Source organism: Suillus discolor (genome assembly GCF_016758755.1).
Source record: "Suillus discolor strain FC423 chromosome Unknown F5147scaffold_125, whole genome shotgun sequence".
NCBI lineage: Eukaryota > Fungi > Basidiomycota > Agaricomycetes > Boletales > Suillaceae > Suillus > Suillus discolor.
Window position 1 is genome coordinate 1,881 of NW_024541372.1, and position 27,980 is coordinate 29,860.

Genomic DNA, 27,980 nt, shown 5'->3' on the forward strand with positions numbered 1-27,980 from the left:
CACGCAGTCATAGGGGCCTGAGGGTCACACCAAGAATATTGCTGAAGGATAACACTGGTCAGGCTATGCTGTCATATTCATGTATGATATAACTAGTACTGTAGTTATGTAGTCATGCATGTTTGTACTGTAATGAGAATCATAGATAGACCATGCATGCCACCATGCATGATGTGTAGAAATGAGAATCACAGATAGCAGACCATGCATGGTAGCATGCATGACTGCCACTGCGGCGGTCAACCTACCATACCATCATGCATGGCTCACGTGGATCGGCACAATTGTTCTCCCACTGTTTTATGCATGGTATCATGCATGGGGTGCTAGTACTAGTATTACTACTACCGCCACCTTACTATGCATGATATCGTGCATGACCCTGATACCATGCATGGTTACTGTACTTCAAGTTTTTCCTGCCCGGTTATGCGTGGCATCATGCATGGCCTACTAATCATGCATGATCGTCCGAATCTGCTGTATGTATATATGTAACACTACCACAAGACTTGTTTACTTAATTCCCCCATGTCTTACTACTGTCATCCTGCTATTACTAGCCCGTTATTGAACATTTACCTTCGTATGCGCGTGATAGCGACTCTCTCAAAAAGCTAGTAAGTTCCCCCATTCACAACTCGGATGCTACAAGATATGAATATATTGCTCAAGATTACATTACGAATATGTTTGCTACGAAGATACGGGTATGGGGATTATCAAGATGCGTCACTAATCACTTTCAAGAAGACAAGAATAAGTAAAACGAAGAGTCAGATACCTGTGCACTAAGCCTGGGCCGTGGAAATAGCAGCCACCTTTTTTTTCCTAAACCAACGGTCAGTGGCCATTATTTCCGATGAAGCGTACGCAGTACTTAGCAATAGGCTCTCCACCTGCTTCCAGTCCGTGTTTACGGACCTTTTTTCCCCCCACGGTGGCCGTATTTTCCTTCTCCCGCATTTCGCTGAGGGCATTAGCGCCAATGGCATTAGCGGTTTCGTTGCGAGTAGATGGTTTCGGTGGACGTCTGGACTTGCGAGTAGTGGGTTCGGGCTGGCTGGTAGAAGCTGCGCGTTTAGCTTTACCACCTGCTGCCTTCTGAGGAAGGCCTGCTGGAACCGAGGGAGGATCGCCTGTGGGCACGGGTGGCAGTGGTGGTAAGGTGACCGAAGGAGACGGAGTGGGAACGGGTGGCAGCGGTGGTAAACCGTCTGAAACAGACGGTGTGGAACAGGTGGCAGCGGTGGTAGGCCGTCTGAAACAGACGGAGTGGGAATAGGTGACAGCGGTGGTAAGCCGTCTGAAAGAGACGGTGTGGGAATAGGTGACAGTGGTGGTGAGCCGTCTGAAGAAGACGAAGGAGAATTGTCGGTGGCAGGTGGTGACGGTGGTAAAGCATGGCTCAGATGGCCACTGGATTGCTGGAGGTAGCTCGCAGGCTGGGGGAAGTTTGAAGGCTGGTAGTTCGAAGGCTGGGGATAGCCCATAGGCTGGGGGTAGGGGTAGCTAGGGACTGGGTTGAAATGGTTGAAACTGTTGAAATTTTGAAGCGGATCATAGATTGGTGGAGGGGCGAAAGTCCACAATTGAGGATTGCTGAGCAGTTGACCGAGATCCGAAGGAGTGACCATCATTGCTGAAGTTGGTAGAGTTGGTGAAGTATGATGATGTTGGCATCAGCATGGCGAGATTTGCCTGACCCTCAGGCTGCTGGAGGCCATGCATGTTGATGGGTTGCTGGAGGCCATGCATGTTGATGGGCTGCAATGAGTCATGCATGGTGTCAGGCTTCTGAGTCGGATTGTCATGCATGGGCATAGCATAGTTAGGCGAATAAATATCGAGAATCTGCTCTTGACGTTCCTCCCTCCCGTCCAAAACATTCCCTCACTCTGCGACACCTCTATTTCCTCCTCCGGCTCATCTGTGAAAGGTCAGCATCTACTTCGTCTGATCTTCAAGGTCCGTCTGGCTCCATCCCCGGCCTCTCCGTGTCCGCAGCTACCGCTCTTTTGGCATCGCCTTTCATCTCAGGTTCGGGGGAGGAATAGCCTACAATCATTGTCGCGTAAGTGCAATGCCCTTTTGACAGTAACGATTAACTACCTTGTACACCTTGAAGGAATTCAGATACGTTCCAAGAAGTGTTCCTTGAAGTCAGGCAATAATTGCGGGGCTGAATGTCCCAGCTTGGTGGGTACCGGACGTCAACCCTGCTACTAGTAAGCGCATCATTTGTTCACAAGACATTCACAAACTTACGATGCGACAGAGATTTTGTTGTTGTTCGAGGGATCTGGCCCAACCCATTAACACCAAGAACGAAAAACCCAGTTGGTGCTCGAGGTACGTGAGGATTGTGTTGAAGATAGCAGGTAAGTTTTCCTGTGCTCTGTTTGAATGACATGTTGCTCAACAAACAAATCAAAAACATAGTCGAGAAGAACGTACTCAAGCATATCCTCGGTGGTTGGTGATTGCTCCTCTTCATCTTCGTCCTCCAGAGCCTCGGCGTCTTCATCATCTGCATCAGTATTCGCCTTCCTCGATTTCTTCTTTGCTTTCATCCTGGCCTTGACGTCCGCAATAATAGTCTCATCGGCTTCTCGCTCCCAACATTGACGTGTGACCTCTCGTACAATCGTTAGTCTTTCCACCTCTTGTTGTGGAGCCACGTTCGCTAACTGCAGCTTCGACAGTTGGACGGATATTGGTTTTATAATATAGTCGGGGAGTACATTTCGGCCTCGCTCAGAGCTCTTGCACCCCGAGGCTGGAGGAGGTCCTTGAGTAAACGAGTGGCCTGTGTGGAAGATTGCGCCACTCTGCCTTTGCGAGATGCGGAATTACCCGAATGCCACGACATCCAGGTGCGCAAGTTGCTTCATTTACTTTTCGGTTAAGATCTCAAGCTCACAATTAACTAACGACATCACCTTCTGACGCCTCTTTACTGCCTTCCCCTTTGCTGCCGATTGTACGGCATTCAGACCATCCTCATCGGGAAGTTCTGGCAGAGCTCTTTATATATGGGCCATTGCTGCTCCCATTGCTCATAGATGGGGGGCCAGAACTTTGCATAGCTAGATTTAGTCGAGCACTTTTGATACCCGGGAAGCTGTGCCGTTAACCACTCCTTCTGCTCCTTAGATGTCCATTCACTAGCAACCATCTGTGAGATATATGTTAGGCAATTGTGTGAAAAATTGATCGGGCCGTGCACCTTTCGCTCTCTTTGAATTTCGTGATGGGGATTTAACGTTTTGACGCCTGAGTGCAAAAATAACAAAATGAAAATTTTACAGCATCAATACAGCTCCATCAAGCCACAAGGCAATTGCCGAATGACATGAACACACGGCAGCACACGGCACGCTTGAGTCTATTAACCTGAATCTCATTGATGCGGTCACCCAATCTACACGTAGTACAGCTATCAACCTGTATCACTACATAATAATGAAATCGGATGTCAACTGATACCTAAGAATCCTCGACTATGTGCAGATGTGATGTCATCATCTTCAAAAACACGCAAGAGAATGTCTTCAAGAAATAGTATGACTTGCCGGCACTGCATACCATCATCTCCACTTCTTGTAACTGCTTCTTCGGCCTCTTGAGCGATATCAAGTGCATCCAGAATAGGCCGCCGTGAGTCTTCAGAACGAGTGCTACCCGTATACTGCAACACCAGGTCATCCAAGAACTTATGGGTGGACCCATTGACAAGCCTATGGAATTTAATCTGCGGTTCAGATCTAAAGGTTTGTTGTCAAAGTGAGTTTGAAATGATATGGCGATTGAGTACATACAATCTAGTAGTGAGGTCGCTGGCTCCTGTATCGCCGCTGTCTCCTGTATCGTTTGACTCGGAGTTCTGAAGGGTTGTGCGTAGATACCTTGGATGCTGCGGATGCTTCGATGTACTATCATGATACTTTAATTTCATCTTTTTCAAGATGGCGACTTTGTTTCTGTTGGAGGATGCAATGAACACTAGCGACTGCGACTCGAAAGAACATGAACGTACCTCTCATAATACACCTTTCTGTATCCCTTAGCAGCTTCTTGGCGTTCTTTGTTGGACTTGTGCAGTTTTTTCCGAGCCATGGTAGGAGTGTGAAAGAGGTGTTGAATGTCGAGACTGAGAGAGAGAGAAAGACTAGTAAGTAGTACAAATGATGCGTGATCACATCCGAGTCGCTAAGTTACCTAATTCGAGTTTGAATGCCTGTTCGTTGTATGCACTGCAAGACTCAAGAATACATGCTCAGCAACATTTTTTCATGCAACATACCAAGATAAACGACTGTATTCATGAAATAAACAGAGTCTGATGCAGGACAAGGCCAGCATTACATGGTGGTAGGCGTGTTGTATGTTTTACCTGCCGCAGAATACTTTCTTAGAAGATTTATTTATCAGTGCCGCGTTCGTTCAACTACTGGCCTTCCCTTCACTCGTATGTTCGATCAAGAGAACCAATTCAGTATTGCCGTGACTCGGATGATACACACTATGAACAACTACTTGACTTGTATATACAGTATATCACGCCCCCAAGTACTGACAATTATTGCGTTCAATGGCTGCATGGATCCGTGCAACGCCTACTTCAACTGACGGACAGCGGCTATGGATAGCACCACTGACCCCCGTGACTTGGGGAGAAGTGTCTTCCCTGTTGGTTGATTGTTAAGTGCGTAAGATAGAGCCAAAAAAAAGGCGTACCAAGTGGCCAAAACTCCAACACGTTTGCCTTTAATCACGCAGTAGAAGGGCCCTTCAGCAGACAGATCCGGAATCTCGTATGGGAACCCTTTATACGAAACTGATCTGGGCGGAAGCCCAACTAAGTCTGCGTTGGTCCCAACTAAGTCTGCATTGTTGCAGAGCGAGAGTTTCGCGATGGCTTCAGCAATACTGCCGATATCGGGTGCCAGTGTGGTGGAGGAGAGCGGTGGAGTGGTGGTGGAGGCTGGAGTAGCCTCAGCTCCCTCATCAGCATTGTCTTCAACATCACAATCGGCTGTGTGATCTTTCTGTCCAGGGTGAACGGCTGCTGACGGAATGGTCTGGCCACCATCTGCAATTGCTTGGATGATGGTAACGAGTGCATGGGCAGTGACAGAACTCATGTTAAGATTCATGAGTGCTGTCACAAGAGCATCTAGAGAGAGTCAGTGCACATTTTAAAAAAAATATCATAAACTTACCGACTGCGTGACTAGAAGACACCGAGCTTGGGTTGTTTGATGTCATCTAGTAAAGTAATGTTCGTGTTCGGGTTGAAGTGGAGTGATGGGAGAAAGACACTTACCGTCTGGCAGCTTATTTATGGTAGTACCATGGAGGCTCGCGACTGATTCTGGGTGGGAGAGGAAGGCGATAGATTCATCGCCCACAACGTAATAGTCATGGTGTATGCAAGTGTAATACTAGGTGAGTCTCAGGAAGGCTTGGCGGATGCGTCTAAATTCAACAGATACAAACAAACACTTCTTTGATTCACCACTGCAAGATCCTTGGATGTCGGGTGATGCAATTGATAAGGCGTGTCTCAAATTTATTCGCTGTGATGAATTCATTCGTTTTTTCATTCGTTTTTTACTGTCTGCGTTCACAATGGGCAAGAAAAAACAGAAGTTAGTGCGTCATACTGCTGAGCAGCTTGCAGACACGCCTTCAGCCAACATCCACACGGCCTCCATGTACACATTCCAATCTGGCAAGCCCTTAGTACGCACGGAGTCCCTGGTTGGCGCCCATGTTGCTCCCACAACTGTCCCCCCTACGACTCTTCTCCGTAATGAGGATTCACCACCAGCATCTAACCAATGGCAAATATACCAAGCTGGCTCTTTCCTCGACTATATGCCGATTCCTGACGAGTTTCGCGTCGAGACTGAGACTTCGAAGAGGAAACGCACAGCCGGGGTAAGTTTTGTTCTTTATTCTCAACATTTTGCTTATCCTGTACCTACCAGGATCACCCCCTTGCAGCATGGCAGCCGGAATGCCCCACATTTTTGGACGAGATGATTCGCCTGGAAGGCCGCGGAGATTACGCCGAGGATTCTGTCTGTCGACACTGTCAAGAACATGCCCCAACCATCCGATGCGCAGATTGCTTCTTACAGGAACTCTACTGCCCTTCGTGTACTGTGGAACGGCACCGATGTCTGCCCTTACATCGTCTTCAGGTAATGTGATTCCCAAGATCTATACTTTAGGATCCGCTGACATCCGGTATTTACTATTATGCAGCGCTGGAATGGTAACTACTTCGAACGAATCACCCTCAAGTCATTGGGGTTACGCATTCAGCTGGGGCACCGTATCGGAGACACGTGCTGCAACCCTCACCGTGCGTTCAATGACGACTTCATAATAATCGACTCGACTGGAATACATGAAGTGGGACTGGATTTCTGTGCTTGTGGGACCATGCAAACACACGTTAAGCAACTGCTACGCTCTCGACTCTTTCCAGCAACCGTTACTGACCCCAAAACTGCGGCTACTTTCGGCGTGCTCGAACAGTATCACTTACTGTCTTTTGAGTCTAAAGCCTCCGCGTTTGAGTTCTATCAAGCCCTCGCGCGCTTATCCAACAATACGGGCATGGATCCGCCAAAGGTATTTTATTTACTTATTGCGAAGCACTGTGATAACAAGAACTACAGGACCGTTATCCTACATTCTTGCGAGTAGTGCACGAATGGCGAATCCTCAAGTTGCTCAAACGTTTCGCTCGGGGACACTGTCCGGATGGCGTCGTGACAACAGAGCCTGGACAGTGCACAGTGCTCTGCCCTGCCTGTCCGCACCCCGGAAAAAACCTGCCGGAGAACTGGGAGAACGCCTCGCTTGATAAGCGGTAAGTTCCATATTGGTTCAAAATTCTTTACCTTCTAATCCAAACACAGATGGCTGTATGCTTTATTCGTTGGCATCGATGCCAACTTCCGTCTGAAGCGGAAGTTGGTATCAAGTGATATTGTTGATCCTGGAGTCAGTAAGGGATGGTCGTATTTTGTGGAGGAGAAGGCGTACAAATCATATCTAGAAGACAATAAAGACCGGAACCAGGAGGTAAGTCTTTTTTTGGTCAACGATTGTTGCAAACAACTCAGTCACCGATAGCGCAGTACATGCGCCAGTCACAACACTGTGAATATGGCCGATACAAAGAAGTCTAGAGGCCTTGCCGCTACAGGTGTTGGGACGGTGGATTGTGCCAGGCACAATATGAAACTTCGCAACGCAGTTGGTGACTTACAGAAGGGCGAGAAGTATGTATTCCCCATTGTTTATTTTGTCACGCTACCGCCTTACAACACTGCACAGGTACATTAATATGGATTACCTATTTTTTTCGGCAATGAAACACCACGACGTCATCGTTCTCAACATATCATACGATATCGCGTGTCAATGGTCCAAGCATCTGTGGTCGCGGATGTCAAAGCTTCCTTCCGCGTTTCATCTGGATCACGACAACAAACAGGTCAACTTTCTTATTCCAAAATTCCATCTACCGGCCCACATCGAGCCATGCCAGATTGATTTTTCTTTTAATTTCTCTCGGCATGTTGGTCGTACTGATGGCGAAGCTCCGGAACGCGGGTGGGCTAATATTAACCCGATCGCATCAAGCACCAAGGAGATGGGCCCAGGCTCTCGGCGTGATACACTCGATGACCATTTCGGTGATTGGAATTGGAAGCGTGTTGTCCAGCTTGGTAAGCATTGTCGTTGGCATTTTGTTCTTTCTACTAATCATGATGCAATATTGCACTTAGGACGACTCACTGCTCGAAAATTAGCAAACGCCGTGGAGCAAAAAGCCGATCATCAACGCGAGCTTTTGGAACTTGAAAGCTGCCTGCAAGCACAAGATATTTCCGAATGGAGAATTGACATAGAGGCTTGGGAACTGGATCGCATGCAGCCAAATCCATTCAAGGTCCGAGTAGCACGTATGTGTTTTTGTTCGTTTCAATTTCTCTCCGTTGACTTTATTAGCCGAGACACAGGCTGCTATTCGTCTAGAACTCGCACGTATTGAAGCTGCAGAACTTGAGTCTGGCACAAATGTCTCCCTTCATGCAGAAGTCCCCCCCTCGGTATTAATCAATTCCGCAATTGACCTAGAAGATCAACAGTAAGTTAACCAGCTCGTGAATTCACGAGCAAAGAACTAATGAGCACACAGACGACGTTTATCGCATGAGATAGCAGCACTCGGCGCCCATGCAACCGACCACCAACTCGCTAAGGTCCAGCTGCATGCCAATACATTACGCAGGAAAGTTGATGGGTGGCAGGAGATCCAATTGCTTTATATGCCATTCGTGTCTCGCCTACGCGCCAATGAAGATTGTGCACGCTCCTCTACGGATGCAACACCCGCTGTCGAAGCTATTAATCTGTGGCTACCATCTGCAGTCGGCCCAGACACACAGTGTCCTACTCAGCTTCATCGCTTCGAATGGATGTTACGCTACGCCCAAGCAAATGATGCGTTAAAGGACATTCGAAATCTTTTGCGTCTCCGCTCACACCTATATAAATTCAAGGATAACAACATCGTCGGCCAAGCAGCTAATACCCGCGCAAGAAGTACTATCAATAAGACCGATGTCAAAGTCAGCATGGCCGCTGAGCGTTATGAAGTTGCGAGGGCGGCGCTCACTGCTCTGGCGCAGATTCTCGATGAAGGCCCGGCCTGGCAAGATATATTCAAGCCTCTCAATCGCAACAGGGACCTGAAATCGTTGAAGGACATGTGGGAAAAGGAGACGGAGGGGACGAGACACCTGTCGTGGATCTGGAAGACACCGGGGGTGGCAGAGGACGCCAGTGTTGGCCTACATGATGGTAAGGCCTAATATTTTTCAATTTGCTTGCACTGACAGACATGCTTATGGTTAGCCCTTCGTATCGAATGGTGCAAGGCGCGCGCGCGCGCGATGCGATGGGAGGAGGAGGTCGATTTGCTGAAGGAGGAGCAACGGCGGGTCATTGCATTCCTGGACTGGCAGGCAGACTGGTGGTGGTGTCAAAGACAAGGCCGCGATTCAGAACACTTGGATGACTGCTTGAGGGAAGGTTTGAAGGCCTATGCCGAACGCCAGGCATCGCTGCGCAGGGCTTTATCGGCTCAATTTCAGGCATTGTGGACGACACCTACCCTCCCAGCAGCAACAAGCATCGACACAGCAACATTCACTGTTTGATTTTTGAGATACATGCTTGTACAGTAGTCACGTTTTATCTACTATGATGCATTTTGGCCTGCTATTCTCAGTGTGGTATGGGTGTCGGTCACCGTGAGAGGCAACAGTGGGCGTCGGTCACCGTGGGAGGCAACTATCATGCGTCGTGCATGATATCATGCAAGGCAGCGGCTGTCGTGCATGGCAAGACGCAATGCAAGACTGCGGCTGTCATGTATGGTGCCATGATTGTCATGCATGGGGTAACACTGCGGGTATCATGCAAGGCAGCGGCTGTCATGCATGGCAAGACACTATGCAAGGCGGCGGCTATCATGCATGACGGCAAGACACTACTATGCAAGACTGGGGGTGCAGCCAAGACACCATGCATGGCAAGGGACAGTGTAGCCTGATGTATACCATGCATGAATGACAGACTAGGATAGCAGTACAAGATGCATGACGTCTGTACTCTAGTAACAGTACTATCATGCATGACTACCCCACCATCAGGTGCTACCGTTGTCACACTTTATGATGTTGGGTGCGTCTTATCACAATCACTGCATCAGGTGAGTCACTTCATGACTTGGAGATCAGATTCTGATTTATTCTACTAGTATGACATCCTACCACCAACTATCATGAAGCGCTTGCGCTTCGCCACAGCAATGCATGCCTATGGTCATGAATGGGCCTGTCAACTTGAGTACAACCCATGAATGTGCCATGGCCTTGGGCTGTCAGATGGCAAGGGAACTGAAAGGTTGTGGTCAAGACTTGTTCGGCTGATAGGAATCCAGCATTCTTCCTCAGTAAGTTCTTTCGATGTTCTACTAATGGAATTTATTGACAGCTGGTCCTAGCATCAGCGTAGACTGTGGTTGCTTGATCAACAAGCAGCTGCTATTGGACTTGAAATGTGTACAGATCTAGGAGATTGGATTAAGCGTCGACTTAAATGTGGGGTTGGCGAGCAAGGCACAGCAGCGCAGAGCGTGCTTGAGGAATGTGGAGTGCCTATCAATGAGCTATGCAATGAATGGGCCTCCCAGAGACAATCTCAGTTATCGATTCATGCTTGTATGTACCCTCCCAGCCCTCTCGAGCCTCACTGAGCTTTTGATTTAGATGCACCTGCACGCCTGAAGAAAGAGTTAGACACTGTTCTTGCTCTACAAGCAGATCTGGACGCCTCAGAAAGGGCATTGCAGGCAACAAGAGAGATGATGACCAAAGCTGATGCCACAGATGATACACTTGAGGCACTCGACAGCCTTGAACGGGGTCATCAACATCTCATGGCCAAAGTTGAGGTGTTATATGCATCGCTGAATGTTCATGACCAGTTTCCAGAGTTGAAAGGTGTGAACCTTGACTTTGTTTGGACACTTCTTTTAGCACGGGACATCAAGATCAATATTCGCAAACGTGCTATTGGGAGCTTCTTTGAATGGGATAAGTTGGATCGTGCAGTGGGTGGTGCACAACAGGCACTGGGTAGGTGGTACTAGTAATACTTCTATTTGACGGCGCTGATGATACTTGGTAGGCACTAAACTTCATCAACAGACTCACAAGGCAATCTCAAAGCATTAACCAGCCTTGATGACTGCACTCCACAAGTTCAATGCATATTGTGAGCGCCTCGAGGAGCTCTATGACCCAACCTACAGCATCCCGCTTCCAATGCCACTTCCAACCAAGCTCAATGATCTACGTAATGATCAATCTTTGATGGAAGATGTATGGATCACCCCTTCGACAGGTGATGTTCCTCGTTGGCTAGAGGACCAAGATATCTGTGATGGAATTCGTGCGATGTTGAAGAGAGATAGATGTATTGAAGAGAAGCAGCGTCTTGGATTGGAGGCAGACAATCTCTGCAGATGGTTTGGCAATGAGCTTTCAGCAATAGAACTTGCTCTTTTGACACCCGGTAGTAAGTATCCTACTTCCCTTTGTCCTTACGCAAGCTCAGTGCATTGCAGATGAAATTTTCCTAGTCCCACTTCGCCAGCGGCAGGAGCATCTTCAGCATCTTCAAACCCGTTGGACAAGCTCACTTGCACCTGCAGCACGATTCACATCTTGCGCAACGGATGCCATATCCCTAGCTCAAAAACTATCAGGTGTTTTTGAAGGTCGTCCTCTTGAATGCATCAATACGTTTCCTGTCTCGTATATCATACCTACTGAGGATGAAGAGGCTGGACAAGAAGTGTTCTTTGAAGCTGATCATGCAGCTCTCAAACCCGATGTAGGGATTCATTTCTGGCTGGGCTTGCAGAGACTGTTTTTACCTTAGTGTTATGTTTGCACTTTTGTAGCTTACATAATCAAGTTACCTTTTCACCAGTTCTACTATGAGTCTGAGTATTCAGCAAGTTTCTATCATATTTCCTCTTCTCTGAGCCTTGAGCCTGGTCCAGAAACCCTTTAGGGTCGCATAGCAGCTAGGTTCTGCAAGACCCAACATTGTTCAGACTCACCATCTGAATTGTTGTACCTTCACCGAAGATGCTGTCCTTGTGGACATTCTGACTGGTGGAGTCACTGGAGGTGAGGATGATAATGTCGACACTATCATGAATGAACCTAAGGCCGACCTTTGCTGGCAATCCCCTGAGGTAGCATTTATTTTTCTGATGTTCACGCTGTAATCCATGCTCATGAGTTTTCTAGGACATCACATTTGACCGAAGGCCTCTACCAGATGCAGGGATCATCATTCCAGGCACTGTCGAGACATGAGTATCTGCTCCTTATCATGGATGTCCTAGTCAAGTATTCGAGCCAAAGGATATTGCACTTCTTGCTTCTCAGACTGCGCTGCTCAATGACACTTGCATCAATGAATGCGCTATGCTTCTTTACCTAGAGGCAGTACAATTATCTCGCATGGTTGAACAGTTTGCTATCCTTTCAACTCATGACCTCCCGTGCATCCGATATAATGCACCTCATGATGTTCTGTGGTGAAACATGTCATGGACACGTTACTGGGCCAAAGAGGTATGGATCCTTCCCATCCATAGACCATCACATGTTGGCCACTGGGTTCTGTGTGTTGTGCACCTCCGAAGCAAGGTGTTACAGGCATCTGCAACACCTACTAGAGCCCCAGCTCTGCCTACACCCGCCCCCGCTCTGCTAGACTCCCCGCGCAGCGGTGCGCCGCCCGCACCTAGAAAGACAGCGGTCTGGACCGCTATGACCCCGCCTGGCGCTATGACCCCGCCCCTGGCCTAGACGGCCGTGTACCTGATCCATGGAGGCTGTACGCCTCATGGTCACCCCAGATCAGCGCATGCACGCCGCATGTCGCTTCATGAAGATCCGGAGCGCGCTCGGCGCTTCCTGTACCTATGCGCAGTTGCCCTTGGCGCAGCATGCTTGATCAGAGGTTAAGCCTCATGTATCTTATCTGAACCTCATGTCTGGCTATCATAGATTTACGATATACTATTGATTACAGACTGAGCTAGAATACTTGTAGTACTTCCCTATAAGTAGACACAGATTATTGTACTTAGACTTTACTTTAATCTACTAGGTTCATCCCCAGAACTTGCTCATCTAAGCCTACCAGCTTCCTTGTGTGAGACCGCACTTCTAAGTCGCCCCCATACGACTTAGCACGTATCTGCTAGCCCTGCATCTTGACGAGCGCCGTCTTACCGAGATCGCCGGAGGAATCCTTGACGTTCCGTCAAGGCTAGACCACGCTCAGCTTCAGTAGACTCACTCGAGTCGTTGCTGAGAAGACCTATCCTAGTTCGCACACGCCGACCAACGGTCAGCATAACACAAGGAGCTCCATCTATTTGACAGTTTTGTGGAGCGGAAGCCCTGGAAAGTCAATATTAAGGTTCGTGAGCTCATCTAATTCATTTCAGCATGGATTAAATTAATCCAGGACATCATGAAACTGATTGCTCGTCTTCTGGGCATTGCTCGACAACACAATCACATGGTTCATGTCAACATTGACTTCGATGGGTGGGTCGCACATCCTCTGATCATAAGTATTGTTGCTACCTCAATCGAGTGAAAAGCGATCTCATCTGATACATTCTTAGACTGAAGTAGTCCAAACAAATGGTTTTGACTGCGGTGTTTGGGTGCTTGCTGTAATTGCGGCAACACTGCACGGGTACCACTGCATGGGTACCACTGCACGGGTCTTAGAGAGGAAGACATGCATGCTTTTCAACATTATCTAAGAACACTCATACTTCAGATCCCAGTATCCTAGCTAGCTAATATCACTGTCCAATGTATATGGATTTAATCCTGCCATTATCATGTGCACCTCATTGTGATAACGATAGATTCTGCGAGCATGCCACTGTAAGAGGCACTGTGCCATCCTGCAGTGTCTGTCACAATCTTCCATACCATCAACATAGTCATGCAATATCATCCACTGCCTCAAGAGCATGTCAATACTTTCCCTCAACTCAGCACAAAGATCCATCACTCCCTCTGAACTGTGCTTCTTAGCACGCTCATATACCTCCTCCCTCTCCATTCGGCATCGTCGACCATGAATCACCTGGACAAGGTTTTGTGTCCAGCAAACTTCTGCTGGGGTGTCCAAAGGTCGAGGAGCATGATATGGCGGATTGACATCCCATTGCGCAAGATCTGATTCGTCAAGGTTGTCGGCACTTTGTGATGCTTGTTGAAACAGGTAGGTATCTGGAAGATCTGTTGTTGCGAGGTTGATTAGATTGGATGGAAGGGGTGGGAGCTCAACATTGAAATCAAGGGTAGGTTATTTGGAAGCATCAATGAGGGGCTTTGTTGAACCCTTTCGACTGTGGGCTTTGGCATATATGTGCAAATTCCAAAGTCAACAAGTGTTTTTACCTCTGCACACATAGTATTAGTACTTAGAGAAGAAATACTCAAAGCAAGAGTTCTTTGCACCTTTCAGATCAAGCATACTTTGTGGTGTGTTGACGTGTTGCAGCAGTTTCATCAGCAAGAGTGAGATGTTTTGCTTTCCGCCCCATAAGTAAAGAGGCAGGGCGCAACTTATCTCAGTAAGCAGGCTAAAGCAACTAACACGAATGTTGGAGAGCTGATTTATTTCACCAAATACAGTTTGAATAGAGAAGATATATTAGTACCATTCAAACCGGCATGTCATGGAACATCTTAATATGTACACTAGATGATTTTTCATGTACACTGGAGGTATTAGGATATGTTTTTTGTATGTAAACATTGTTATTCAAGCGCTGATTGGCTCATTAAACTCAGTAGTCATTTCATCAGGGAAAAGCTCCTTTACGAAATCAAGGTAATCTCAGGAACGTGTCCCTGTCTGCACAGACAATCATGAGGTCATCTAGTTCCTTTGCAGTGCAGGGGAAAGATCTCATCACTGTGACCGTCTCTCAAGAGGTACGCTTACCCCTCGCATTGTCTGCATTAACAAACATTACCACTCCCAGACCCAACACATCCGTCCTTTCTTCGCATGTGCAGTGCTTCACAACATCAAATTCACGTCCATGAGCTATGCATCCTTTATTGACCTCCAAGACAAACTACACCAAAACATTGGGCACAGGCGAAGCCTTGTTGCTATCGGAACACATGACCTCGACACCCTCACCCCTCCATTCCAATATGAAGCTCATACACCCACTAACATCGCTTTTGCGCCTCTCAGTCAGGAAACAGCGCACACCGCTGCAGAGCTCATGCAGAAGTCTTTCACATGTGCACCGAGTAGCCTCGTTGAACATGTATACTCCAATACCCTTCGTGCTCCTAGTAACGTCATCCCTGTTCTGCCAGCTGGTTACCTCCTGAAACTCATGAACCCACTGAGTTACATCTCATACCGATCTTCTTGCAGGTTGGTTCCCGTCACTTTCGTCTCTATCCCTTGGGCTTCGCTCCACACGGCTCTTAGTATTAGCAGGTGCAGAGCGCCTTGATACGACACTTATGGTCGGTCAGATGCAGGGCAAATTCTGGCTCGAAGTCATGGGTGGTTCGGGTGTGGGATATCTCGTGCATGCTCGAGCCGCGGCTTTGTTTGGCCTGAGCCAACAAACGGTTGTAGCAAGCCTCCTGAGAGGCTACAAACCCTCTTCAGCCTCTGGTTGCTAAACTCGCAACCTCTTGAGCCTCCTTAGTAGTGCTACATTACTTGGTAGGCTGAGGGCACTGACACTGTGCTTCTTCGAAGTTTAATAATCTGAAGTTCCATTTTGAACTTACCATAATTGTCCATATTGCCAAGTTATCTTGGAATGTAGTAGATAGGCAATGGGGGTGTCTCAATCAATTATCCAAGCATCAGATTTCATGGGTAAATAGTGAGGAAGAGCCGCAATATCTGAAATACCACTTATGTTAGGCCCACACAGAGATATAATGCTCTGACGAAAAGAATTTCAAGTGTTTGTATCTCATTTTTTTATCAGGACTGATCCTCTGGTAGACCATGGTGAGCCTGAGTGAGAATCTTGTGCGATATGATGTGTTTGAAGGTGTACAGAGGTGTATACAACTCAAAAATGATTTAATTGAATTCAACTATTTTTGAACTATGTGAGTCAATCAGAATCAACTGTAGTTACTAGCGCTACGTGTTACAGTTACCATTTCTGGAAAGTCACTTTGACACTGACTCCACACTTCTTCAAAGTTCAATTCAATTTTTTGAGCTTCCTCGAACTTACTGGAATTGTCCTCACTTTTCTCTGGCACATGGTCTGCACATTATTGATCGATTGCTATCTACAGCTGGTGCCACTTTCATACGTCGTCTAAACGCTACCTCCTGTACGTCGTCTAAACGCTACCTCCTGTACGTCGTCTAAACACTACCTCCTGCAAAATAGCCATGACAGTGACCAGCACATCGAAATCACCTCACCTCGTCGATGTTGCCACGCTCACAGATTCACAATCTTTTTCTTTTACTCGGATTGTGAGTAATAGTGTAATCGGATGTTCAAATTTTGCTGACCTGCTTCCAGCTTGTTGATGTAGCCGTGTCAACAGAGGATGTCCAACTTACTGAAGCCTCTGGAGACTCCTGTCCTGGTGAAGAATGGAAGAAGCTTGATGGGATACCCTGTATCATGGGTGGGATGAGGGCACTTTGTTGGTAAGATTAATCATTACACATTCATACTAATCATCAAATTATTTCAGCATCACTCGGTGGGCGCACAAGTGCTGACTTCCCCTGGAAAATGCTCCCAAAGGAACTAGCTCGCCTGGGGTATGTCCTCACCAATTACCCTGACAAGACCTTGATGCCTGGCGAGCTGTGTCCCTCTCTCTCTCGCACCAAAGGCATTCACGATCTGAGCCACCAACATCGTGCCAATCTTGTCAACCACCTCAAGGCAGGCACCCTCACCATCTGAGCAGTGGTGAGCGATGCTGCTCGTATACGTCTCACTACCTCAAAGGACCCTGTTATAATTGGAGATGCCCCCTCAGCTTGCTCTATGCACTCCCATGGGCAACGTGCATTTGCTGATGGTTGCATTGACAGAAAGGGTCTTCCTCATCTCAATCCATCTTCTTTGCCTGCCCCTCGTTGTCGTACCCAAGTTATCATGGAAATCACACGGCAACCTCCTCGCCCAGCTTCTCGAGCAGTCCCCAAACTATCCGCTATGCATACCAGGGAACTTATCCCACAAATTGCTTCTGTCGAGGGGGGATCTAGTTCCGAGTATGACGACAGCACTGACAATGCAAATGATTATGAGGACGACTCGGAGTTGCAATTTAGTGAGAGTGAGAGTTGCCCTACGAAGCGCCTTAGACATTAATCAAGAGTCTATCCTGTAGATAGCACATGGACGTAGTTCATACTCTGGGAATAACCTAATTCTGTCTGACATCGTGTTGTCTTGGGCACGAAGTAAGGTTTCAGCCATAGATTAATGTGATCTTTAGTCACAAAATTACTTTGATTCTGAGCCCTCTCTAGAGCCTCTGGAGCCTCCAAGAGGTCTACCAATTCACCCTCTACGCTCTCCTCAGTGGACCTCCATGATGTCTGGTACGTTGTTCTTCGCTTCTGTACTTCCTACCCATTATTCTAACTTGTTTGGTCTCAATGAAATTAAGGATTTTGCACACACCAAAATTTGCCATAAGTACGAGGCATTGTGTCCTCATTTTTTCACCCACCTTTGTATCTGCTAGTCCGGTATGTATTTTCATTGCTACATGCCATTTTTTCTGATGTCGTGCAAAGGCCATGATGCTCAATCTATCAGACTACTATTCTGACCCTACTGATGATCAGGCGTCCTCACCTCCTGCATACCTTCCTGTGTTGTCACCTGCTGCTACAGGCTCTGAGTACATGCAGGAAGGATATGTCCAAGAACAGTTCGGAGGTGGTCGATACAAGGATCCGCCAGCAGAACTCACTCCATCAAGACTACGCAGCACAACCAAGCCAACATCACGGGATGTTGGTATTGCAAGGGATGCTGCTATCCGACGTCAAGCAGCCTGTGCTCCCAGTGACCATACCACTAATAGCCTCATTCCTGGTAATTCTTCATTAAAGACTTTTCCCCAGATTTCTGACTTTGCTGCTAGATTCAATGCCCTCCAGCCATCACAACTCTCCTTTGGTCAAGAATATGCCTGCTCAGCACCCTGTGCAGGTACAGGATCTATTCTCCAACACACTGGTACCCACTGGCCAGCAGCAGCAGCAGCCAGTCATGCCTCAAAACATGGATGTATTCAGCCAGCAGCCACAGTATGGCGCTCTCAATTCAAACTCCATGGGTCCTTACAACCTTCTCACAATACCATCTGAAGCCCGGCCATTGTGGTCCGTGCCATCGCCTCTGATAGAAAATAATGCTCCAGGACTCTTGCCTAGCCCGCTAGCATCTTATTCGCAGTTACCAACCTCACCGCTTCTCATGCCTGCAGTTGCAGGTCCAAGCTCTCAGGGAAGCTTACAACCTGATACGTGTGGATCAGATGGGCCCTGGGATTTTTCGTCAGTGAGCTCCTTGCCAGCTCAAGGAGCTGTTCCAATGATGCATATCATCCCACCAACTCCCCTCAAGCCTGCAGAGGGTTTGGTTCCACCTTCGGCTAGTGGACCATGTCAGCGTGCAGTCACATTCAGTCCATCGACCACCGGAGGATCTTATGTCAAGTCTGATCTTACAATGGATGATGATGGTGCCTCTGTTACTGGTCGCCGTTCATTAGAGACGAACTCTGCACTCGAAGAAGGTTACACTGCTTTGGATGCTGTCGTCAATGACACCGCCAAGAATACGAACATGCCCTTGTACCAGGTAATCAACCTGTGGATGAAGAGTCGAGGTCGAGTGATCAATAGCACCAACTACTGGAATCTTTACGCAGGGTACTTCAAGGGGTGCACATGCCAGGAACTTGCAAGGCTTGGTGACAGTGCTCCTCCCCAGGATGGTCTGATGACACCAAGTAAGTGATTCATTTATACTGTGCATGCACTCTTCACTCAATGCTGATTATCGATCTTACAGGCACTGGTATCCGGTGTCAGTGCTATGAGCGCTTCAAGAAAACCTACCCAGATACCTATCAGGACATCCTCGATACCTATGAGGAGCTCGACATACTGACAGATACTCAAACAATTGCACAATGCACGCAATCATTCCAAAAAAATTACAAGAGGGTAGGAAGTATTGTGAGTGATCTCATTCCATAATATTTTCTTAACGAGCTGAGCATCTTACCTGTAGCTTGATGGAGCCGCTGCCAGGCAAGGTTTCGAGGCAGCTCTTGTCATGTGCGGCAATATTGTCAATGAAGATGCATCACTTGGCCATGTTCACATGACGCCCGGTGCCGGTGGTGTAAGTGTTACGTACCTCAAAAGTTTTAATATCTGTTAATACCCTCTGTAGTTCTTTGAGAAGCGCTGCCGAGCCAGTGACCATGCAATCATTGGGCATATGAAGGCCCATGTATATAACACCACCTCACTTGCTGCTGTGGAACAGGCCTTCAAGGATGCTGAAGGGGATCATGACCTTGCGCCAATAGAAGTCTTGGATGTGAGCTCATCTGAGGCAGGCAAAGAGAAGGATGCATTGAAGTCACTCAAGGCTGGGTTAATCAAACAAGTTGGTTCATAACGCATTATATCTCATAGTGAAATCCTAATGATTCTTTCCCCAGCGGAACTCGGTGGCAAGTTTGCAGATAGACCCTTCCCCTGGATATTGATGGCTAGTTCGTTGGCTAATGATAATCTACGCATTGAGGGGTACCCTGCGCACTTAAGTTTGATGCCAGGAGAGTCTCACAATACTAACTCACAGAGTAAAGGTGTTGCAGGACTCACACAACGTGAAGTTGGTGTACTTGCCTATGCATTGAAGGCAAAGACAATGCGTGTTGTCAAAGTAACAAAAGCTATCAGAGGTACATGCTAATATTTTTGTGGGCTCAATTTAGCTCATGATGACTTGACAGCGGCTGTGATAGCCTCTAAGGAGCCTGTCATCATCGGAGAGGCACCTCCCGCGGACTCTCCCTTTCCAAATGCAAGGTGAATGTTTGTCAATGGAACTTTTGATTATAATGGCCCTGCATGCCTTCAACACAGCTCTGCGACAACCAGGAAGAAGAAGCCAAAAGCCCCATCATCATCTCACACCCAAAATGATGATTCTGGTACCGTAGCCAAGGACACCACAACTATCATCCGCAAAACAAACTTACGTCCTGAAGTACTCATACCTCCTCCTCCTCCTATTCCACGTCCATTCAGGCTTGCAAGCGCCTCCCTACCAAACCAGCGGCAGCTCCAATAGAAATTCTGTCTAGTCCAGATGGTGTCAACAAGCCTGATGAGGAGGAGCCTCTTGACTTGTCTGATGACAAGCTCCACAGCGAGGATAATGCCGACTATGATGATTTTTCACGCTCGCGAAAGCAGAAGCTGAATACTGGAGGTGTACCAGCTGTGAAGAAGCGTGTACGACCAATTGAGTTAGAAGAGAAGATGGCCATTGAGAACAAGCCAAGTGCAAAGGCTGCAGGCAAGGCTCGTGCCAAAGGAGGGCACTCATCTCCTCTCACAGTAGGATTCTCAGGTGACGAAGAACATCAACCATCACCCACTATAGGTAAGTCTTTATGGTTATCTCAGTTCAGCGGGAATCCTGACTTATGATTAAACAGACAATGCAGCAACATGTATTCGTGATGGACCTCCCGATGTTGCAAAAGGTATTTGCTCTGCATATATGTTCGGATATCTACTAACATAAGCCCAGTGCGATGTGCACGCCCAGTGGCTAAAGGAAGCCAGCCTCCTCTCACCAAGGCCATGCGTCTCCTGCAAGAAGACAAAGACTCACAGAATAATGGTGGAGTCGTGCACCCTGAGACATCTGTTGATCGCCCAACCTCTGCACAAGTCACAGAAGCACCCATTCTTCCAGTAGTTCCGTCTTCCCCATGCAACTCAGAACATCCTGCAGAACGCACAGAAGGTAATGGACAGTCTGTCCATATCCAAGATGTCCCTCCCCCACTACCTCAAAATCCACCACATGCTTCATCAGACGGTACTCGTCCTAGCCCTGCCATTTCTAACCATGATGCACTGGAATCTCGCCATGCTGACCCTCATGGGGCACACAACAATCACTCACATGAGCCCCCCAACAATCGATACCTTCATGGTGACTTGCGCGCTCATTGAGACACCTCTCCCGCACTACATAATGATCATTGTCACCCCAGTGATGAGCCACGTGGTGCGTACATGTACCATGAGGACTTGGGCCGGCATGCATACACCAGGCGACCACGACCTGGAGGAGAGTACCCTTATCAGAGGGAATATTTGTATTATGGCGACCGTGGTGAAACTTACCCGGGATATGCATATGCTCCTCACCATGAGAGCACAGGCTATCGCGATGCCACTGGGAATAGGCGACCGTATTATCGTGACATGCGGTACGCAGACCATGAACTTCTGGATGACCGCTTGCGTGGTCCTCCCCCACCAGACATACGTGGAGAATACATGCATCCAACCAGTTGTGAGGGTCATGTTGGCTATCAGCGTGCATATCAGCATGAGCCTCCTCGAGCAGATGGACACCATGGGAGCAGGAGTCCCATTGCCAATGCACCACCTAGTCAGGTGACGGTGCAGGAACAACCTGAAGGAGGAACCATTCCAAGGTAAATCCAAGGTGTTTGTTGTCTCGATGGTATGAACCTTTTGTATGTACAATGTATCACTCGCTACGTATTTTTGTGCTGTTAATAATACATGCATTTTGTGCCTCATATGAGTAATCTACCTCAGCCAGATATCAATCAAATATAAATGGTGCTCACACAGATACCTTAATGGCCGTGTCACTCAGTGGTCAGTGCGTCGTGCAGGGAATAAACGGCTGGTATTAAACATACAAATATAGTCCAAAAAAACAAACATAAATGTGAGTATCACAAAGGGCACTTAGAGGCGCAGAGGGTGGAAGAGGTCGAGCAGAGAGCATCACAGAAGGCATAGAGTCTAGAGAGGCACAGAGGGTGGAAGAGGTCGAGTAGAGAGCATCACAGAAGGCACAGAGTCTAGAGAGGCACGGAGGGTGGAAGAGGTTGAGCAGGAGCCTATGATAGTAGTACATAGTACTATGTAGGAGCAGAGAGCATCACAGCGCCAAGAGGAGTAGTGGGAGCATCAAGAGCTCACAGGAGGAGAGAGGTACTACTAATCCTCAGAGAGGTCTCATACTCACACAAGAAGATGTCCTGTGGTCCTGGGCTCCTGATATATTGTTCCTACTGTTGAATGCATGCTGGGGATTATTTTTTGAAGTCCATCCACCTGGAAACAATAAAATAAGAACATATTTTGTATTTTTATATATATATGCTATATCTATTGATGCAGAAGGCTCCAGGAGGTAAAATAAAGATGGGAATCTCTTCATGTATGCTCCTAAACATGTTTTGAATCACCTGGGACACTTCCCTACCACAGGGGCAAAAATGTGAAAGTATTCTGTATCCTATTATATGTTAAATGGTCCCTGGAGGAGGAGCAGGCACACAAATAAGCAAAAAAAGTGGTCTATTATATTATATTACACATATATATTCCAAACTACTACTTATATATGAAGGGGGACCTATTGTGGTGTAATGGTGAAGCTGCAGTGATGTGGGAAGGGTGTGGGAATAATTGATATTGTGGAGATTCCCAAAACGGTCGATGTTTTGGGTGTTGTGGGGTAATTCCCACGCTCCGGGGCTGAAAATGCAGTGTGGAAATATTGTGGGAAGTCCTGACATGAGGATTGAGCCAAATAGGAGTGAATTTCTGCTTTTAGAAGCCAGAATAACTATACTAACAGGATGTATCCTAGACTGATGGATAACTGTAGTAAAGTATGTATCACAATTTATGGATCATTAACCATATTGATGTATCTTTCTGCCATCATGTGGTGAATAACCCTACGGGTATACCTGGACCCAACACTTTCCAAATGTAACCCTTTCTCTCAGCCAATATCATTTTTTAATTCTGAATCCATAATTTCCATTTCTCCCCCATCCTGTTGTGTCACGTGCCTCGCTTAGTCCTCCACCAGACTTTTTTCGTATTCTCTGTTTTCAATGCCCTTCCATCCAACTCCTGTCCTACAATATCCTGCTATCCTGTCAGTGTACGTCTCTTCTTTATCTATATGACAACTTACGCCTTCAGCAGGAACATCGTGAACACCTTGTCTTTCTCTGTCATGTTTATGATTTCTTGCTCATCTGTCTGTCTCATTTTCATGACTAAGATGTTTCCCTCATGGCGCAATCCATTATTTCCCATCAGGTTGATGGATTCCAATAGAAACCTCACTGTGCTGATACCACAGATTGCTGGCTGTCAAAAAATCAATCAGGGTCTTGACAATGCTCTTGGTAACAAGAATCGGGTGCATTTGTTTCAACGTCTCGTGAGTGGGGGACTGGTTATGACCGGTAAAAACAACACAAACCACATCACGGATGTCATCATATGAGGGAGGTAACAAGGATTGCACTTGAGGCGGGTCTTGCAGCCGAATAGCAACGTTCCCTTGGTTATACCACTGAGACAACTCCTCGCTCTGGCGATAGCCACCCACTTGGAACTTGTACAAATAAAAATGGGTGACATGAGGCGCACATGCACGCGAGACCAACATGAGGTCATACAGAGAGGCACTTTTCAGTGCACTACGGACAGCGTCTGGCAACCGCTCATGGCCATAGTATTGAAAGTTAGCTAACGAGTTGAGAGGTTGATGTGGTTGCTTGCATAATAAGTATCCACAACAAGAAGGACAAAGCAAGAGAGGCGCCAACGACCAGCAATCAGTCATACCCTTAGGATACAAAATGGCGCATTGATACAATTCAAAATCATAGGATCGTGGGAGTGTGTGCTCCAGCAAGCGTTCATTTTGCAGGAGACTGAGAAGAAATCTGGATAAGTCAACAGAGACGAGGTCAGCAGCGCGAACATTGTATGCACAAACTGCACAAGCGCCACGTTTCTGGTTGGCAGGGGACATCTTGTCCTGCCATTCAGCGATGATGTTAATCTTGTCAGCCATCGTGCAAATTGTAGGGAACTGAAGATCATCCTCCACAAGAGGATCAGAATCAAAGTCATGTCGATGGGCCGCAGAGTCTTGTTGACGAGTAACAATGCGCTCCATGTCAGAACGAACGGCACAGGACTTGGCCTTCACAGTAGCGCACGTCTGTTTGCTCAATTGAAGAAAGGGGTCAGGGAGAACTTCCGGGTCAAACGACGTCGCGCGTGCAACAAATGCTTGAAGACAAAAAGTAAATTACCGCAGTGGTCATTACATATGTGAACTCGCAGCAAATCACGAACATAATCATGGGTGTCAGATGCCTTGACAGACAGCGAATGAGACCGAGCCAAAATCATTGAAATGAGCACAGGTCATCATGGGAAAATGATCAATGACATGGCGGACAGTTGGGGCTGACACCGCCAAGAATACTCCAGCTGGATACTGCTGAGAAGCGGTGAACCGCGCTCTCGATACTCCTTGATACTCAAACAATCTCCGGAGCAGAAAGGAAGACACAACAGAAACACCTTCATCAGCAATATGGTAATCTGCAATAACAAGAGATGCAGGTGGAACGAGTTCATGCGCAGAGGGCACAACAGACGACGAGGAGGCGGCCATATCAGGTCGATGTGAAGATGAAAGAACATGAGGCCCCTCAATGAAGGGGTGAAAGGAGAGCGCGAGAAATTGTGGTCCTAAACAAGCAAACCGAGCGGACCGCTAACGGGCCGGTAGCGATCATTGGACAGAGGATTTTTCTCGTTATACCTGTACCCTAGTCGGGTCCAGGGATTCACGATCATGTCCACTGCAAATTATGGAGACATAATAGAAGTGACCGCCCCCGCCGATTTTCATGTTCACCTCAGGGATGGTGAATTATCAAGGCTCGTTACCCCCCACGTCCATAAGGGTGGTTTCTATCTTGCCTATGTCATGGTACGTGCTAATTACCTCTCAGTTCATAGGACAACGATCAACTTGACGATCGCAGCCAAATCTTGTGCCCCCAATTACCACTACAGAGATGGCAATCGAATACAAGAAAAGGTTGAAGGAGTACTCGGGATCATCCAAAGTGGAGTTCCTCATGACGCTCTATCTTTCCGACGCTCTCCATCCCAACGATGTCAAGAATTGGAAGGCTGCGGGTATTGTCGGCGTCAAATCATATCCCCGTGGCGTAACTACGAACTCGGACGAGGGAATCGAGAGTTATGATAAATACGACGAGCTATTCAAAGCGATGGAGGTGCACGGCATCGTGCTTAACCTTCACGGAGAAATTCCATCCGACCACTCCAAAAACATCTGCGTCCTCAACGCTGAGGAACGTTTCCTTCCCGTTCTCGCAAACCTAGCGAACAAATATCCCAAGCTGCGTATCGTTCTCGAACATGCAACGACTGCAGCAGCCATCAATGCTGTCAAAGTCTGCGGTGACAATGTCGCATGCACAATCACAGCGCACCACCTCTCCCTCACAGTCGACGATTGGGCAGGTCAATCTTTCCACTTCTGCAAACCTGTCGCCAAGTTTCCAGATGATCGACGTGCTCTTCAGGAAGCTATCAAATCCGGCAACAAGAAATTCTTCCTCGGCTCTGATTCTGCACCGCATCCGAGCCTTTCAAAATCGACAGCGACATCTACAAGCGGGTGTGCGGCAGGGGTTTATACATCTCCTATCCTTCTCCCCCTCGTCGCACACCTTCTCGATTCGTTCGGAGCGATCGACAGGTTGGCTGATTTTACGAGTAATTTTGGGCGCGGATTTTATCAGATTCCGGCGGATTCAGACGCCCCGAAGGTTTTTGTCGAGAAGGTGCAAGGGGTGAGTGTGCAGGCTGAATATAGTAGCGAGGGGAAGACAGTCGTGCCTTTCTGGGCAAACAGACAGATCGAGTGGCAGATCGTGAATATCAAGGAATGATCGAGGGGCGAGATGTTCGAAGGCAAGAAAGAACGACCGTTTCGTTCGTGCATGGTCTTACTATAGGAGACTGGTTCTCGCCCACACTGCTGATTCAACTTTGTACTTACATGACATGTAAGCAGTCCACTCACCTTGTAACCTACATCTTGCAAACGTAGCTGCATGCAGCTGCGGGTTTAGCATATTGTCATGGTTATGACGTGAACTTGGACCACTGCTCTCATAGCTATCATCCAGGCGAGACTCTCGCTGTGATCCTTGACATAGCCAGCTTGCATGGAGATTTCCAATTCTTATTTTCACGTTCTCTATGTTTGGCTTATAATCGCCCACAGATTCACATGTAGGTCGTGGGTCCTTACATGTTATGTTGAGTACAAGAAATGAAATTCCGATACATAAGTGAGCGTCTCCGGTAAAGGGAGGCTCAAAAGGTACAAACCAGTGCAAAATGGGGGAATAAAGCTGATCCTTGTTTCAGCGGCTCGCTGCCACCAATAACGGATCGAAAGCAGAACATCATACATCATGACTTGATCAACCACGGCTTGTTGGTGATTGTCCAGTCATCGATGAGCTGCCAAAAATGCGCCACAACAGACTTGTCAATGTGTCGTCTGTGTGGATCGATCTAGCGTGATATTGTAAGTCTAAATGAAAGGATAGAAAGGCCAAGGCACACCTTCAGTTCCGTGACATTCCAGTCTTTAATCTTTGTGTTGGGCGGGTCATTTGCCCATGAAACATATACGCCTTTCACTGAAGCAGCCCACGATCATCAGCGATCGGAATCAGTGAGAGGAGAACCGCGTACCGTGATGGAACAGAGCTCGGGGCTCACTCCACCGGTACGGACGGAACTGCCATGCTTGGCCGGTGGTCATCACGCAGACAACACGTTCCCATGCATCCGCACCAAATTTCTGCAAAGCGTCAGTGCTATCAACAACAAAGTACCGTTGAATGTCCCCGCGAGACGTAGACGTAGGCTGTGAGGATGAAGAAGGCGGTACACGTCGCCTGTCAATATGAATGACATCCTCAGCACGGGAATTGCCTGCAGCTGCAGCACGTTCACGCGCCGTCGAGGAAGACTCAAATCTATGACAGCAAGACATCAATAATGAGAACTATTTGGTTTGTGAAGTAGAACGCACAGTGATTCTTGAAGGAAACGCTTGACATTATGCATAGTTATAAGAGCAGTCGGAGAAGAGGAAATCATGATGATAGGGTACAAATTTTCTGCAGCCAATTTAGAGTTTGAGTAAGATGTTTAAGACGAGAACCTACTAGCTTTGCGGGACTGCATGGGAAGACCAGCAGTTGGCGCAGGAACTGGGGTAGCCCCAGGTTTTGTCTCCTTAAGCTTCTTCAATCTTTCAGAGTATGTAGCTCGTAAGGCAGAGAAGTTCTGGAATGCGGTTGGTAAAATAGATACAGGGTGGGATTCAGACTTACATTTGGTTTTGTTCCTCGTAGTACGGTATTCCTGTCACGCAGCTCAACCTCGTTCTGCTTGATCCGTTTTACAACTTCAACATCTTGTTGATCAGCAACGTAACGTCGCTTTGAGGGAGTGGTGGTGGTATCTGCAGTATGCGCTGTGCGCTTTGGAGTAATTAGGGGCATTGTAGCTGCGCCGGGGTGGGTAGGTGTGCCTGGAGGTGTTGTTGACTCTGCTGCTGCAGGAAGCTCGGTGACATCTCCAGGCAGAGTTTACATATCCACACACCTGCAAGTGATACTATTCGTTTCAAGTCATTTACCTTGCCTTCCAGCCATTCGACAATACTTTTCCTCTCCGTAACGCTCACGAATCCCACTGCAAGACCGTTGTCCCGAGCCTGTTTCATGTATTCTGCAACAGGCGCATCACGGAGGAGCCATGCTAAATATACGGCTTCAAGGGTGAAGAAATCCGACGGCGAAGATGCAGAGGTTCCAGGTTTCGAATAGCGTGTTGTAGTTGATTTTGGAAGCGAAAGAGTCGGAGACAGAACGATGTGGGATGCAGCAAGAAGGGAAGTTGTAGGCTCAGAATTTGCGACATATGTTATTGGAGATTTTGTTTTGATCGCATGACGTAGAGCCAATAGCGGGTCTGAGTCCATCGTGGTTAGTGAACAAGGAAGCACTGTTAATAAGAAGTCAATAAGTACTAAAACC

The 27,980-nt window shown here is 47.5% G+C and overlaps 11 protein-coding genes across 11 annotated transcripts; 6 read left to right on the forward strand and 5 right to left on the reverse strand.

The window, feature by feature from the left end:
- Window positions 1-843: 843 nt before the first annotated feature.
- On the reverse strand, window positions 844-4,119 carry F5147DRAFT_781092 (uncharacterized protein; the record flags this gene model as incomplete). Its single annotated transcript, XM_041442568.1, has 8 exons — window positions 844-1,261; window positions 1,336-1,642; window positions 1,707-1,797; window positions 2,269-2,398; window positions 2,458-2,809; window positions 3,589-3,767; window positions 3,822-3,983; window positions 4,040-4,119. 8 exons carry the CDS (start codon window positions 4,117-4,119, stop codon window positions 844-846), a joined length of 1,719 nt encoding a protein of 572 aa, XP_041285411.1.
- A 441-nt stretch (window positions 4,120-4,560) lies between these two features.
- Window positions 4,561-5,271, reverse strand: F5147DRAFT_781093 (uncharacterized protein; the record flags this gene model as incomplete). The annotated part of the gene is made up of 3 exons (XM_041442569.1): window positions 4,561-4,690; window positions 4,741-5,179; window positions 5,226-5,271. The coding sequence occupies 3 exons, from the start codon at window positions 5,269-5,271 to the stop codon at window positions 4,561-4,563; spliced, it is 615 nt and encodes a 204-aa protein (XP_041285412.1).
- Window positions 5,272-6,047: 776 nt separating this feature from the next.
- F5147DRAFT_748462 (uncharacterized protein) lies at window positions 6,048-9,251 on the forward strand (the record flags this gene model as incomplete). The annotated part of the gene is made up of 10 exons (XM_041440068.1): window positions 6,048-6,212; window positions 6,277-6,648; window positions 6,696-6,889; window positions 6,939-7,104; window positions 7,156-7,304; window positions 7,360-7,754; window positions 7,815-7,991; window positions 8,038-8,176; window positions 8,228-8,892; window positions 8,947-9,251. 10 exons carry the CDS (start codon window positions 6,048-6,050, stop codon window positions 9,249-9,251), a joined length of 2,727 nt encoding a protein of 908 aa, XP_041285413.1.
- Window positions 9,252-9,955: 704 nt separating this feature from the next.
- Window positions 9,956-11,896, forward strand: F5147DRAFT_748463 (uncharacterized protein; the record flags this gene model as incomplete). Its single annotated transcript, XM_041440069.1, has 7 exons — window positions 9,956-10,048; window positions 10,100-10,244; window positions 10,485-10,733; window positions 10,837-11,175; window positions 11,225-11,377; window positions 11,564-11,620; window positions 11,694-11,896. 7 exons carry the CDS (start codon window positions 9,956-9,958, stop codon window positions 11,894-11,896), a joined length of 1,239 nt encoding a protein of 412 aa, XP_041285414.1.
- A 1,772-nt stretch (window positions 11,897-13,668) lies between these two features.
- Window positions 13,669-13,998, reverse strand: F5147DRAFT_542146 (uncharacterized protein; the record flags this gene model as incomplete). The annotated part of the gene is made up of 1 exon (XM_041430260.1): window positions 13,669-13,998. A coding segment is annotated over one exon (330 nt), but the record flags the coding sequence as incomplete, so codon positions are not given.
- Window positions 13,999-14,582: 584 nt separating this feature from the next.
- F5147DRAFT_789640 (uncharacterized protein) lies at window positions 14,583-15,365 on the forward strand (the record flags this gene model as incomplete). The annotated part of the gene is made up of 3 exons (XM_041443027.1): window positions 14,583-14,648; window positions 14,699-15,050; window positions 15,109-15,365. 3 exons carry the CDS (start codon window positions 14,583-14,585, stop codon window positions 15,363-15,365), a joined length of 675 nt encoding a protein of 224 aa, XP_041285416.1.
- A 1,274-nt stretch (window positions 15,366-16,639) lies between these two features.
- F5147DRAFT_587855 (uncharacterized protein) lies at window positions 16,640-17,050 on the forward strand (the record flags this gene model as incomplete). Its single annotated transcript, XM_041432037.1, has 1 exon — window positions 16,640-17,050. A coding segment is annotated over one exon (411 nt), but the record flags the coding sequence as incomplete, so codon positions are not given.
- Window positions 17,051-18,792: 1,742 nt separating this feature from the next.
- On the forward strand, window positions 18,793-19,252 carry F5147DRAFT_537994 (uncharacterized protein; the record flags this gene model as incomplete). Its single annotated transcript, XM_041430191.1, has 3 exons — window positions 18,793-18,936; window positions 18,992-19,105; window positions 19,157-19,252. Coding segments are annotated over 3 exons (354 nt in total), but the record flags the coding sequence as incomplete, so codon positions are not given.
- A 3,849-nt stretch (window positions 19,253-23,101) lies between these two features.
- Window positions 23,102-23,647, reverse strand: F5147DRAFT_587825 (uncharacterized protein; the record flags this gene model as incomplete). Its single annotated transcript, XM_041432035.1, has 1 exon — window positions 23,102-23,647. The coding sequence occupies one exon, from the start codon at window positions 23,645-23,647 to the stop codon at window positions 23,102-23,104; it is 546 nt and encodes a 181-aa protein (XP_041285419.1).
- Window positions 23,648-24,676: 1,029 nt separating this feature from the next.
- F5147DRAFT_781099 (dihydroorotase) lies at window positions 24,677-25,808 on the forward strand (the record flags this gene model as incomplete). Its single annotated transcript, XM_041442570.1, has 2 exons — window positions 24,677-24,814; window positions 24,870-25,808. The coding sequence occupies 2 exons, from the start codon at window positions 24,677-24,679 to the stop codon at window positions 25,806-25,808; spliced, it is 1,077 nt and encodes a 358-aa protein (XP_041285420.1).
- A 348-nt stretch (window positions 25,809-26,156) lies between these two features.
- Window positions 26,157-27,962, reverse strand: F5147DRAFT_55133 (RNA pol II accessory factor, Cdc73 family-domain-containing protein). The gene is made up of 7 exons (XM_041430409.1): window positions 27,547-27,962; window positions 27,273-27,493; window positions 27,105-27,225; window positions 26,969-27,056; window positions 26,626-26,912; window positions 26,494-26,570; window positions 26,157-26,442 (listed from the first exon to the last, which is right to left on the reverse strand). Exons 1-7 carry the CDS (start codon window positions 27,923-27,925, stop codon window positions 26,338-26,340), a joined length of 1,278 nt encoding a protein of 425 aa, XP_041285421.1. The 5' UTR covers window positions 27,926-27,962; the 3' UTR covers window positions 26,157-26,337.
- Between the last annotated feature and the right edge of the window lie 18 nt (window positions 27,963-27,980).